This window comes from Sus scrofa, chromosome 15 (assembly GCF_054392235.1).
Source record: "Sus scrofa isolate SSC_HxYL_T2T_F1_AM1 chromosome 15, Sscrofa_HxYL_maternal_Yorkshire_Landrace_v2.0, whole genome shotgun sequence".
NCBI classification, from domain to species: Eukaryota; Metazoa; Chordata; class Mammalia; order Artiodactyla; family Suidae; genus Sus; species Sus scrofa.
The window spans coordinates 24811298-24825587 of record NC_139397.1 but is presented as its reverse complement, the minus strand read 5'-3'; the positions used below and the strand labels follow the sequence as shown (position 1 = coordinate 24825587).

At 32.2% G+C, this 14290-nt stretch overlaps 1 protein-coding gene across 5 annotated transcripts in view; it reads right to left on the bottom strand.

Annotated features, from left to right (window-relative positions):
* LRP1B (LDL receptor related protein 1B) overlaps window positions 1-14290 on the bottom strand; it is a 1884722-nt gene that overhangs the window by 646304 nt on the left and 1224128 nt on the right. For all 5 annotated transcript variants that reach the window (XM_084998912.1, XM_084998914.1, XM_021076285.2 and 2 more), the window contains 2 exons: window positions 13124-13324; window positions 7583-7828 (listed from right to left, as the gene is read on the bottom strand). In XM_084998912.1, the coding sequence (XP_084855038.1) occupies window positions 7583-7828; window positions 13124-13324 (447 nt within the window). The remainder of the gene's footprint in view (window positions 1-7582; window positions 7829-13123; window positions 13325-14290) is intronic.

Genomic DNA, 14290 nt, shown 5'->3' with positions numbered 1-14290 from the left:
GCATTGCCTATGTTCTCTTCCAGGAGTTTGATGGTGTCTTGTCCGATATTTAAGTCTTTCAGCCATTTTGAGTTTATTTTCATGCATGATGTGAGGGCGTGTTCTAGTTTCATTGAGTTGCATGCAACTGTCCAGGTTTCTCAGCAACACTTGCTGAAAAGACTGTCTTTTTCCCATTTGATGTTTTTGCCTCCTTTGTCAAGGATTGATTGACCATAGGTGTCTGGGTTGACTTCTGGGTTCTCTATTCTGTTCCTTTGGTCTGTATGTCTTTTTTGGTTACCAGGACCACACTGTCTTGGTGACTGTGGCTTTGTAATATTGCCTGAAGTCTGGGAGAGTGATGCCTCCTGCTTGGTTTTTGTTCCTCAGAATTGCTTTGGCAATTCTGGGTCTTTTGTGGTTCCACATACATTTTTGGATTTTTTGTTCTAGTTCTATGAAAAATGTCGTGGTTCATTTGATAGGGTTAGCATTGAATCTGTAGATTGCTTTGGGTAGTATGGCCATTTTTACAATATTAATTTTTCCAACCCAGGGACATAGAATATCTTTCCATTTCTTCACATTTTCTTTAATTTCCTTGATACATGAACTATTTTATCAAAACCACTCAAAGGTTTTTCAAGTTGTTGTATTCACTGTAGTCATTTTGTGTGGATAATATAGTTGTTTGATAGGTATTTACTTGATTATTCTTGACTGTATTAAATCACTTTACCAAAAATAAAATGTAAATATTCAGGCTCTTTCATGTTTGAACTCTGAATCTTGATAACTTCTCCATGTACTTCCACTTTTAAGATTTCTTTCAGTTTATTGTTATCACTTCCTCTTTGAAAGAATAATAAAAGTGACATGAAAAATCCAATACATTATATTATATACTGTTGGAAAATTATAGATAGCAGTTTTTTAAATTCCAGGTCTTACAATGGTATGTTCTTTAATGAAAACAAAGAACAAACAAACGAAATCTCTCTATAAAACATTTGGAGATAAAATGCAATGAAGAATTTTCTGATATTTCAATTTGATGTATATATACAAGCATCTTTTGAGAAAACCTCAATTTGGAATAAATATCAACAGAATATGAATTAGTCATCGTTTTTATAGTCTTCTAACAATTTTTCCAGTATACTAGCTCCTGCCTCATAAATGATTAACTTTAACAGATCAGACCAGCACACCAGTCTCTTAATATAGAAGTGGTGAAATTTTCTACTTTAGCATATTATGATACAACATATACACCAAAAATGAAGGTTATTATTTACATTTTTATAGTAATGAATTTCATGTTTATAAATGTAGCACATTACAAGTAGTTCTTTACAAAACTCTCAAAAACACTATCTACAATTTTATTTTTTTTTTATTTTCTTTCAGTCTCACTACAGGTTTGCATAATGATTTTTATAAGACAGACTAGGAAAGCACAGATGACTACTCTAAAAAAAGAATCCGTCTATAGTCCTCTCAGTGTAAATTTTGATTATAACTCTACAACTAGCAATTCCATATGAATAGCTCCTGATTCTTTATCATACATATAATATCGCCAAACAAAAAGTAATATTATAGTTACAATGTTTTCTCTCCTGCTGTTTTACAACTTTTACTGTCTTTTCTGTTCTCATATTTAAGAATTTATTTGGATATCTCTGTTCTCATGATCAGATTTTCTTTTACACAGTAGACACCTATGAAATAATAAGTTGTTTATCATTTCTCTGGCTCAATAGATATTATTACTTCTTTTTATCCACTCCTTAGCTATAGTTATATTGAGAATGAATGATTATCAAATATTACTGAAGTATGATATACATGATGGCAAAAGACATAGAAACTACAGAATTAAGGGTAGGAGAGACTTTTAACTATTACTCACACCTATGAATTTATAAGGTTATGCCACTAGCTGTCCATCAATTTTATTGAAAGATGCTATTTTTGTTTCTCTCTTCTTACACGGCTGAAGTGGTAGGAATCTGCATTTGTGGTATGTATGTGTGGACTGTATGTGTGTATGTGTATGTGTGAGAGAGAGACAGAGAGAGAAAGGAGTGAGTAAAGGAGAGAGAGAGCAAGTTTCAGTAAAGGGATTGAGCAAAAAATCCTTGCATTGCTAGGACACAGCTCAGGACCTTTTGCTAGATTGCATTTAATAAATATTTATGATTACATAAGTAAATGAATGATTAATCATAAGAATCAATAAATAGCCCAGAAGACATCTAATATGGAGGAGATAAAAATGATTACTGGAGTAAGTTAGAAAAAAAAAAGGGATCATAGAAAGGAGTGAATGAGGAAGTAGACACATAAAGAGGAATGGTTTAACAAATGTCAACATGAATGAAGTTAAATAGATGGATGACTGAATGGAGAAAACTTTTGAAATTTCTAAAGTTTAGAACATAAAGCTAACTCTTACAAATCAATAAGAGAAGGAAATAATCTTAGGAAAATAGCCAAAGTAAATGAAGGGCTGCAAAAGGTTAACAATATTCAGAGATGCCCAAACTCATAAAAAGAAAAATATAAACTAAAGCAATGAAATATCACTTTAATCCTACATATTAGGAGAATGAACTAGAAAGGTTGACAATTTTGCAAAGTGGTAAGTATGCGGGGACTTTGGAATGTACAGTTGGTCAGATGTAGTCTGTTGAATCACTCTGGAGAATAAATGGTTCTACATACTCTTATTAAGCATAAGCGCATCCCATGAGTCAATTATTTTGGTACTAATATTTTTTTGTATAGATGTATAAGAATACAGCTAAGCGTATGTTTATGGCAGCAGTATTTGTATAAAGACTGAGGCAACTTCAGTGTACTTGGTAGAATGGATAAACAAAAAATGGTGAATTCATGCTATGTGATATTACACAGTGTTTAGAAGCAGCAATATCAGTTGCACAAATCGTAAAAACATAGGGAAAGCTTAGCATTTTAAGTAAGAAAGGAAGCTTTTATATTCAGCAAGCATTCGCTAAAAATTTATATAGTTCAAGCAAAATATAGAAAAATTTGATTCAATCTCAGCTTGTAAAAAGTTTAGGTACAGGTGACAAAAATAAACTCATAATACAGACTACTCAATGGCATCATGGAAACCTGAGGGCACACAGCACCTAGAGATGCCCTGGATATTTGAAATAGCTATAAAAACTCTTGCTTAGGAATCAGGAGGTATAAAGTTCAAAAGCTTTTCTCTAACACTTTACCACAAAGCTCTAGGCAAATTAAATAACTTTTGTGTCTCAGTTTCCATAGGTATAAAATCAAAGTATTAATATATAATTGGTTTCATGTGAGCTATAAATAAATTACCATATTTTAGATGCTTGAAAATGGCAGTTATCAATAATATTATAACTAACTTCAAGAAATGATTAATAGAGGAGATACTTTTGAATACAGTACAAGATTCAAATTTCCAGAGAGAATATAGAAGATATTGTCATACTGAAAGCTCATAGACGACACTGTGAAGTGTGTACATGAAGGATATGGTAAAGTGAACTGATATATGTGAAAGTAATTTATACATTCTTGGCCATTATGTATTTGCTACTATTACTAATGATGAAACAAAGTAATAATGTGTGTGGAGCAGAAACTCAGAGTGGAGGATAATGAAACATCAGATTAGAGAAATTAAATGAACAAAAATGAAGAAATCCCTGAATGATGGGCTGAAGGATTTGAAGTTCTTTCTGTAAATAATAAATATCTACTTGAAAATTATGAATGGAGACTTTTATAAGCCTCACTTTATTGAGATAAATAAAGGAATGGAAGGCCAGATTATAAACCTCCTACAGCTTCATTCCCCTGATCTCTTCACCTTTATTTTCCACCATTCCCCAAGGTAGTCTATTTGCTTATCATCACTTTATTCTTTGCCATCTGTCTGGGACCCTTCCATCAATTTACATCTTTCAGATTTGGATTTTCCTCTTCTTTTTCAATAAAAATACTATATTCCTTCAAGCTTCTGCTATTTTACTCCTTGCAACTGTAGAAACAAGATGACCAAAAAATGATGATGGAAGACTGCCATCATCATTTCAATATGTGTAACTCCTGGCTCGTGCTGTGGTACAGACGCTTTTCTTTTCTTTTCTTTTCTCTTCTTTTTTTTTTTTTTTTTGCAGAATTAAAGTTTGGGTGCAATGAAAATTTGTTTAAATAGATAAAAAATGTAGTAAATGTATCTCCAAAAAATCAACTCTAATTCAATAAAAATATAAAAAAGTAAATGGAGATCCAAAACTAAAAAAATTACACGATAAAGTTTAGGTGACAGGCACAGTGTACTAATAGGTGAAAATTATGTTTATGAATTTTTGTTTTTATATCAATGACCTCTTTCCTAAAAAGGATATAAATTTTAAAATAAATATAATTTTAAAAATCCTTTAAAAATGAGCAATTAAGAAAAAAAGAACTATATTTGTGGGTGAGTTTAACTTAATTCAGGCTAAGAGAAAGTAAAAGATGGATGCTACAAAGTTCTTTTCAATGTAACTTAGAAATGTGCTGCAAATTTCTAAGTAAGTTACCCATGAAAGGGCAAAGAAACCAGAGATAAAAAAGAAATTTAGTCAGTCATAGTATTCTGGAGATTCATAAGTAAAAAGAAAATACTTAGGAGAAATGTGACTAATAAGTTATATATTAAAGAAGGAATATGTAAGGAACTGATAAAGTATCCAGGTACTGAAGAGAAGTAAGATTTGCAGGCATAGTAAATAAAAAATGAAGATCATAAAAATAGTGTTATAAAAATCATTATTGTATGCTAAGAGTGAACACAGAAAATATAATGAGTTCTGCAATTCAGCTATAGACAGATTATAAAGAATTTAGAAAGGAATGATTAGAGAGAAATGAGACAATATGAGATAACTACAGCAGAAACTTCAAAACAATGGGTGAGTCATGCTTCTAATTCGAGGCATGAAGAGTACAATTATTCTCTATTTTTAAAATGTCAGGAAGAATAAGCACAGATATTGTATTCAACAGTGAGAACACATTTTAAAAAGAAGGACTCAGCTTAAAAACGATGGAGAAAAGGAACAAAAGAAAGGCAGGAAAAAAGAAATTTGACTTTTAAAGTCCAATATTCAATAGTCAACTAATTTTTATTGAGCTATGAATTTGTTGCAGGACTTTCAAAAATAAATGATATTAATGAAACACATTAATATATTAAAATTGGTTTAAATAAAAAATAATTTAATATATTAAAATTGGTTTAAATAAAAAATAATTTTCAAGATCCAACAAAAACTATCTATATTATCTGTAACAATATAAATACTGACAATGGTATTTGGTATATTGTATATTACGGAAGGAATAAATTACAAGCAGGTTAAAATGTCCATGTAAGAAAAGCTATACATTAATTTTAAAAGGTAAAATATACTTTTGCTTCTCTCTTAAATTATAAATAAATCCAGGTGTGAATTATAGCAATCTTAACAGTGAGAAATGATATGGTACTATTAGAGTTTCCTTCTGAACTGAGAATAGAAGGGGGTCAATTCCATTAGAATAATTATCTTTGCACCTGGTAACTTATATTCAAATGCTGAATTAGTCTACTATTCAACATGGGTTGTTACTGTTTCATAGAGTAGCAAAGCACTGTATGAAGTCAATCATTTTGTCATCTGTATCCCCAAACCAGATATGGAGCCAAAATTTAGAAAGTGATTATAAATATATCTGAGGTCAAAGTTGGATCTCTCATTCCCTACTCCAAACGTGTATATAAATGAAATGGCTATGTTTATTACAACTGACTACAATTTTTTTTTTAAGCCTCTCAGGCCAATTACTTTGTGCAAGAGTTTTGGAGGAGACAGATTCAAATAAATGTTTGCTAAACTTATGCCTCTAGGACTCAGATTTTAATAGCTAGAAGAAAATAACCATAAACAATATTTGAAATAAAATAATAATTTAATATCCTCTGAAAAAAAATCTTGTTTTTTTATTGCACATTATTTCATTGGCTATTATAAAAAACAAGAGAAAAATGTATAATATGGTTTTTGACGTCAAGATGCTTATTATTTCCCTGGAGAGATAGGGAGTAAAGAAAGAAAATAGAAATATAAAATAGTCAATTAAAAACGTGACTACATATTTTTTGGATAAATTCTAGACATAGAAAGGAGAAATAAGTGGAGCAAGAATTTTTAGAAGAAAACTCTATTAAAGAAGAAATATTTGAGCTAGTAGGTTTTAAAGAATACCCTGGATTTTCAGAGACAAAGAGAAAAAGTATGGTCTAAGTAGAAGAAACCAAATGAAATAGTTTGTATGTTCTTAGGAGCCTGACGAAGCTTATGTACTCCTAATCAGAAAGTTTTGAAAGGTACAAAAACAGTAAGAAAGAAGTAAGAATAGGAGTTTACACTGAAAAAAGAAACAAATATGTTGAAATACAATGACTGAAATTCAACAAAAAAGTAATATATATTTTTAAAAATTATCCATTCAATAACAAGATTGAGCAATAGGTCTAATGACTCCCATTATTGAGGTTGTAGTGGTTTTCAAAGCCTTCACATATGCGATATTTTGAAACAGTAACAACTTTAACATGACATGAATATCTTTATTACTTCCACTGGACACACAGTCATAGTTGCTGCTAATAACTGGCTTATGGTATACATTTACATTGGAAAGAAACGTTAACTTTCAGTGAGAGGTTAAAAAAAGAAAAGAAGTAAAATTTTCCTAACAAGGTTCATGGACCCCTTCAATTCTATCCATGGACCTCTAAGTGTCCTGTGACTCAGTCTAAAAATCTGGAGAAGACAATGGGAAGACATCAGTCATTAAGCACCAATTGCTTGGGGTGGGGGAGCACAGTAAAAAGTGCTTCATGTTATTCTGGCAACATGTTGTAATGAGCATTGATATTTGGAAGAGGAGAAAACTGAGGCTCAACTAGTTTTAGATAACACTGCCTGGGGCCGTGTACATGATGAATGACATCTACAGGATTAGAGTTCAAATCTCAGATTCCATAGCCTTGGTTTGCTTTTCCTGTTTTGGAATATTACCTAGAGATTCTATAGAACATCTTAAATGGGCAATTAGAAGACAAGCACAGGCAGAGCAAGGAGGTTGTAGAAATCCAACAAGTAGTAGAAATCCAACTGGAAGTGTGGGACAGGACCAGATTTTGGAGGAGTATATAAAGCATTCAAAGATAAATAAAAATAAATACTTTGGAGGATACAAAATAAGCCCTAATGAGGATTATGATGAAAGCAGTTATTTAAGGAAAAAATAACCTGGTGGATTATAATGCTAAATATTTTTGTAATATTTTCTGTCCTGAAGAAGTAGGTCTAATACGGCATATTACACTTCAATGATTTTTCTTAAATTTGTTGAATCCATTGTTAATTTTCTGAGGTGATTTTGGATTTTTTTTCTCAATATCCACTCTTAAATATATCAATGGACACTACACACACACATACACACAGCCCATCTGCTTTTCTTAAATATGGCAAAACACACATCTTCTTACCGACACTTGTGCAAGTTTCACCGTCCACATTCAGCTTCCACCCCTCGTAACATGAGCACTTGACTGTGTGCTTGTGCTGCTCACACACTTGACTGCACTTCAGATGACTGCTACAATAATCTACAATTTCACAAGTTTTATTGTCTCTGCTGAGTTGAAGCCCTTCAGGGCAGGAACAGACAATTCCTCTTCCAGGAACAACAGAACAGTGGTTGCTACAGCCTCCGTTGTTCAGAGAACATTCGTCTATAAAAGGAGAGGAACAGATTATAGGGCATTATCAATTGTTTTGCTCAATTAAATACTAATCATTGAATTCAATTATCGAAGGCTGTAATTAGAGCAAGGACATGGTAAATGAATGCAGAATGCTCTTTTTAGATTCCCCCTCCCCCCAGAGGTTGTGTGAAATGATGAAAGAATTCATCCAATGACCAAATATAATCCTATGTGACAGAAATTGGGAATGGAAGATTTTCATTTCTGTAAGTCTTTGAAGTAGACTTTGCTTTATTCCTAGAAGTAAAGTAAGTTCAGTGTTTCTATTATTACTGGAAAGATTATGCTCTGCCTTTTAGTAGTTATGCAAAATTAGTTATTAAGGTCTTCCAAAAGGGATATACATATGCTGGTGTCTGAAAACCTGATTTATCCCGGTGTTTATAAATAAACAGTCATATACATATATACGTATGTATTATATCCATATACTTTTTCTACATCTACAGTCTTATTTATAATGGATTAGTTATAATTGAAAATGCATTCATTTGTCCATTACTGGCTACAGACATTTATTCAGTTCTGTAAATTGTATATGGTGCCTTGTATATTGGTAATTATGATTAATTCAATGAAGGCATGTTAACATTAATACACATACATAAAAACTTAACCTGGTATTTTGGCTGAAATAATGAGCAACTGGTTGTTGACTACCTATGTAATGTGATTGTTCTTTAAAGAAAGAAAACTTTGTAACTACACATTAGATATATTATTTATCATCCTATTTCATCACAAGGTTGTAGGATCTATGTGGGTATATGAAATATCTGTTCTGTTTACCAGTGTATAACCAACAGCTCGTATAGTGACTAGCATAGGTATAGCAGTTGCAAATATTTGTTGCATAAAAAATTTAACAAAATTATCCAAAAGCACACAATTGCTCTCCCCTCCCCATTGAGCTACTACCTGTGCAACTGGGAAATTTCAAGGAGTCATACTTATGCCCTTGACAAAAATACAGATAACTGTCTTCACAATCACAGTATTACCTATTACTATGATTGTTAGGTGGATGGTAATAAGCCCAAAATAAGTTTTGTCTTTCTTTGCTTTAAAAATATGTTTGAGTAGTTTTCAGAGCCTGCTCAATTAGGTGTGTTTTGAGACATACTGAAAAGGAATATTGTTCAATGACTGGCAAATTGTAAGATGTTTCCTTATATACTTCAAATATTTCCTGCTCTCTATGGAAATTTATCCAGTTCCAAAACTGGGCTGAAATGTAAGGCTTTTAAAAATATTCTCTACACTTTCTAAACTTCTATATGGGTCAACTATTCTTCCTATTATTTGTCACCATAAAAGAATTAACAGTAATAAGAAAAGAAAAATGATTACATTAACTGTTTTCTCTAAGAATTCAATTCAATTTTGGTATTACTTTGAAGAAAAAAAGATTCATTTCTTGGTTCTTCCAAATATGTCTGTTCACCTGTAATCATAATCATTTCAAAACAGCAGTAGTTTCAAAGTATTTGCCCCATTTTAGTTCAATTGACATTCTTTTCCAAGAAAATTATTGTAAAGAAATGTCATCATACACAGCAGGTGAAAAAAATTGTTACAATGCTTTTAGCTTATTTCCAGTATGGCTGTTCTCTAAGTATTCAAGTGTCTCTTTCTGACAACTAGTTAAATTAAGTCATGTTGAAATATACACTTTAATATATAAATTTAACAACAATTTTTATGCTAATCCCTTGTCAATTCTTTTTTAACCCCTAAATCTATCTTTGAATCCTGCAGCATCTTTTTTAAATTTTTTGTTACCTTGACAAAGATTCTCTCACTGAGCAAATACTAGTCCAGCTTCTCTGAGCCTCCTTAACTAGACCTCAATCTTGGCCTAAAAATCTTCAGACACTCAGCATAAACAATATCACCATCTACCCCTCTCCCCAACCACTTCCTCTCAAGCCAGTAAAAGATTTGTATAAACACTAGCACAGTTTCTAACAGCTTGTAGCATCATCCCTAGAATGATTTTAGCCCGACTTCAAGTGCCTGCCTGAGAAAGCTCCATGACTCCATGAATTTATTGTTTGGTCCAACCAAAGACTGAGGATTGAAAAACAGGCCCCCAGAACCCCATCTCAGAGGAGTTACTTGAGAATGCTTGCAATATAATTCCTTTCTCTGCACTTTTAAGAGTTAATCTTCTATCACTCAGAACTGTTTTTTCAAAGATCCCAGAGGCATCATTTTGAAATGCAAACATTCAAGGAGATAACTCTATCGCCTTTACTCTCAACACGTGGGCACCCGGTTCTGAATTATAATCCTGCCTCCTGTCATAAAGATATGAGACTTTGTTTCTTCTCTGGGGTGAGCACCAATTAACAAACACTGATGGCCAAGTCTCATAGGCCAACCCTCCCTTAATTTGCCCTTAGTGCCTCTCCCATAGCACACTCCAGTCTTTACAAAGTTTCTCACCTTTTGTTTTGTGAAGTTGATTTCAATTCATGTCAGACAGTCTTCCCTATTGCAAATAATTATTAATGACTAAAATTTATCTGTATTACTTTAGCTAGTGTTCAGTTTTGTTTATCTTTGACATACCCTTATAACAAAAATTAATAGTTAACGCCTTTCCTGAATGATTAAAGTCTCATCTTATTTCGTTTCTTAAGTGCATTAGCTTTCCTTTTGAAATCACTTAGAATTCCCCCTGAAAAAAATAATCTCTTCACTAGGGTTGAATTATCTTCTCGAGCTCTCCTCTTCTAAAAAAGTTTGTAGATCAAGTTTATTTAAAGAAAACCAAGAACCTCACTATCCAAAGGATGGAAGTTTTATATCTCAAGCCATCTTCTAAGTACTAAGTCTACATGTTATGTCATTTTCATAAATTTTACACATATTGAGGAAAAAGATATGAATCAATCCCTTTTTTGTTTCTAAAGGCAGAGTGGGGGGAAATTTTAGATACAGCTATTTTGGACACAGTTATTTGTTAGGAGTTGACTTGAAGAAGGCAAACCCTGTGTTTTCATTATCTACAGCAAATGGTTTTAAAAACCCTTTCAACTTTGGGAATCTTGCTCTAAAAGACCTTTCTTAGCTACTAGAAAACCCAAGCCAATTATTTAAAGTGAATTCACTTGGTATATCTTTCACGTCTACTGGGTAAATAATTCATTACGACCATTGCTGTAGCTCTCAAACCAACACTCCTGCCTTGCTGGGCAGAGCCTAATCTAGCATTGATTGAAAGAGGACTAGAAAGTAAGTGTAGTGTCTCTATAGGAAAAAATATTGCTTTTAAAAGATAGCATATACCAAACTGACAGCATAAAGGTGCATATAAAAGCAACTTTTAGGAGAAAAGAAGAGCCTTCTGCAATTCAATCCCTTGCCCAGTGCTTGTTTTTGTTTTTTCATTGTTCTATTTCTCCCTCAACTTTACTTCATAAAGGGCAGAGCATGTGAATTCAATATGCCATAGTGCTGCAATCAGAAGAAAAATGTCTTTCTATCTTCTCTACTATCTACACACCCAGCTTTACTTTAACCTTTTCCACTCACTGTAATCATCTAAAATCTTTGAGCAAGGTTCCTAAGCCAATGAATATAGCAACTTGATAAGCAAGAAGTGATTTTTCAATCCTGAAATAGGCAAAGAAATAAACTTAGAAAAAATCCTTTTTCCTCTTTTATTTTCCCAATTCAGGGAGTAAAGCATGGAAAAATAAGGCTATATTTTCATATGATTCTCTACCTTTTCCTTAATGACTTGTATTCTCTTCTTTGCCTTTTTTTTTACTTCATTTAACCCAAAGGGTGAAGAAAATGTGGAAACACGCTTATTTATTTCAATTCCTGTAGTGCATTAGGTAATATTACCATGATTTTCTGATAGGTAGCATCATCTCTATTTTTGTTATGAGGAAACTGACAATTCCAGAAATTAAGCCACCTGCCTGAGTGACTTAATTGAAGTAATCGAAGAATAGAATTTAAACTTGTAAAAATTTCAATTTTTTCCGTAATTATACACTTTCGATTTTAAGACTATTGATAGTTTCCTTCTTTTAGTATTGCTCTTACAAACTTCATAAGTGATTCTCATATATTATTATAATGTAAAAGATATTTCCATTTACTAAATTACTCCATCAAGAAGAACAAGCTGGGAGAAAAAGAAATGAATACAGATAAACTGAGTCTATCATCTTTTATTTATAATTTTTAAATTTAATGTTAGGGTTTTTGTTTGTATGTTTAAATGTTAGCATCGCTGAATGAAGACTGTTGCATTTGCTATTTCAAGGTTATTTTATAGAATCACAGACTCTTTGGAAGAAAGGGTGTTTCATTATACAAATGTAAAACAGAATAACAGTCTGTTTTTATAGCACTCAGTATGCTATTAACGTTCAATTCAGATCAAAATATGATAACTTTAGGCCTAAATGTAGTTGTCTTTCCTCTTTCCAATCAGGCAGCTTCATCATTTCCTAAAGTCATTTTCTCACAGCCTCAAGTCATCTCATTATTGTTCTTATTCTATAAACTCTTCTTCACTACTCTATTGATGTCACCTTCACTACTATCTAGAAAACATATTTTGAAAATCTCCTTGCTAAATCTCTGATCTTCCCACAGAGAAGGAAATGTAATTGCTTTATATGGGCTTCTTGGCACAAGGAGATGGCTAGTCAAAAGCGATTTCAAAGCTCAAAAGCGATCAGATTGAAATCATCATTTTAACTAGATAAGGAACACTAAAGAAAGCTATTGCATGAGGACTAAAAACTTCTGAGAAAATTATATAAAACTGAGTAATATTCTATTGGTTTCATTATCCAGTCTCTTCCTGTTCTCCTTATAAAAAAGTTTCCATTGTAATGATCAGAATGCATGACAAAATCCACTGGGTAGTAGTTAACTTCATCCCATAGTTTAGTAAGAACAGGAATCTCCTGTTTTGAGTGACTCACTGACCAAAAAAAAAAAAAAAATTACCAGTTCAATTGTGACCATTCAAAGACCTCAATGATTAACACATGTATACAACTGTTAAGTTAGTTGGATACAGGCTAATATTTTCTGCTTCATTTTTAGAAATTTTTGATCCTATTTCATTTTTAAAATTACAGTTCCTGAAAAATATTGGTAGAGCTCAATGCTAAAAGTTACATTTAAAGGGAATAACTGGAAGGAACAAATGCTGTTCTATTAAGTCCAGCAAGTGAACTAAAAGGTTCTAGCCTCTAGAGAGAAGCAATGCAATGAAACATGCAATACCACAGAGGTCGCCTTCGTCAGACCCATCTGGACAGTCCTTTCTCCCATTGCAGAGTTTCTCAGGCTGAAGGCAGACTGAAGTGTCATTAGCACAAGGGTACTTGGGTGGCCCACACAAGAAACTGTCACAGTCATCTTCATCTGACTGATCTTCACAATCTATATCTCCATCACACACCCATGCTTTGTTGATGCATCTCCCTTAAGAAAACAGAAACAACAGGCATTCGGTTTTTGCAATGAAGTCACTGTAATAATGAGGGGTCATTATCTACTATCTCCAGGCAAAGGCAGAACTACTTGCCATTAGCAAGAAATCTATTTGCTGATAGCTTGGCAGTTTATTTTCATGATAGCATTTGAATAGTTTTTGTCCTGATTATTAAAGTGTTAGTGTGACGGCCTTGATCTTTTCTCTAGTGTCAAGTTATAGCCTTACTGTATTAAAAAAAAAATCTGACTCATTGAAAGTTTAATTATAATACTTCTAAGTAAACTTTCAAGATATATTTGTAGAGTAGTAAAGAACTATTTGTATAGTAGCATAAGTCTCTTTCAGAGCCCTAAATTTAGGTAAATGCTTTATTTTAGAAATTGAAGCTGTCTATTTACATTTATAATCTAAACACCTCAATTCCTCACATCCAGACCTATGTACATGCTCTTTCATAGAAGAATATAAAATGTTACTAAACATTTTAGTAGCTAAGGGATATACAGACAAAATGTTTAGAAATATGTTTTTCTTTATTGATGTTTAATGGGAAAAAAAAGATTATTGATTAGCCAGAATGTTTTAAAAATAACAACGTTAAACTCCTAGAAACAATAGTTATTACCTATGTAAACCTTTTTCTCATTGCAAAATATTCCTCCTTTCCAGAACATTTGCATTTTTCTTCTAATTAATTATATTTTATGGATTATACAATGTTAAGGTGTAATGAGAATTAAAAAAATGTACCTAAAGGTAAATATTAGTTATCAGTTGACTGCATATCAACATATCATAAAATAAGGGGGGGTAAATAAAAGGGAAATGGAAAACGATGAAATTATGTACATCTAAGTATCATTATGTATTTAAATGACTTCTTCAAACCTAAGGTTTTTGAGTTTTAAAATACTTTGAACAGTGGTGAAAAGATGTTTTATTTATATATCAGT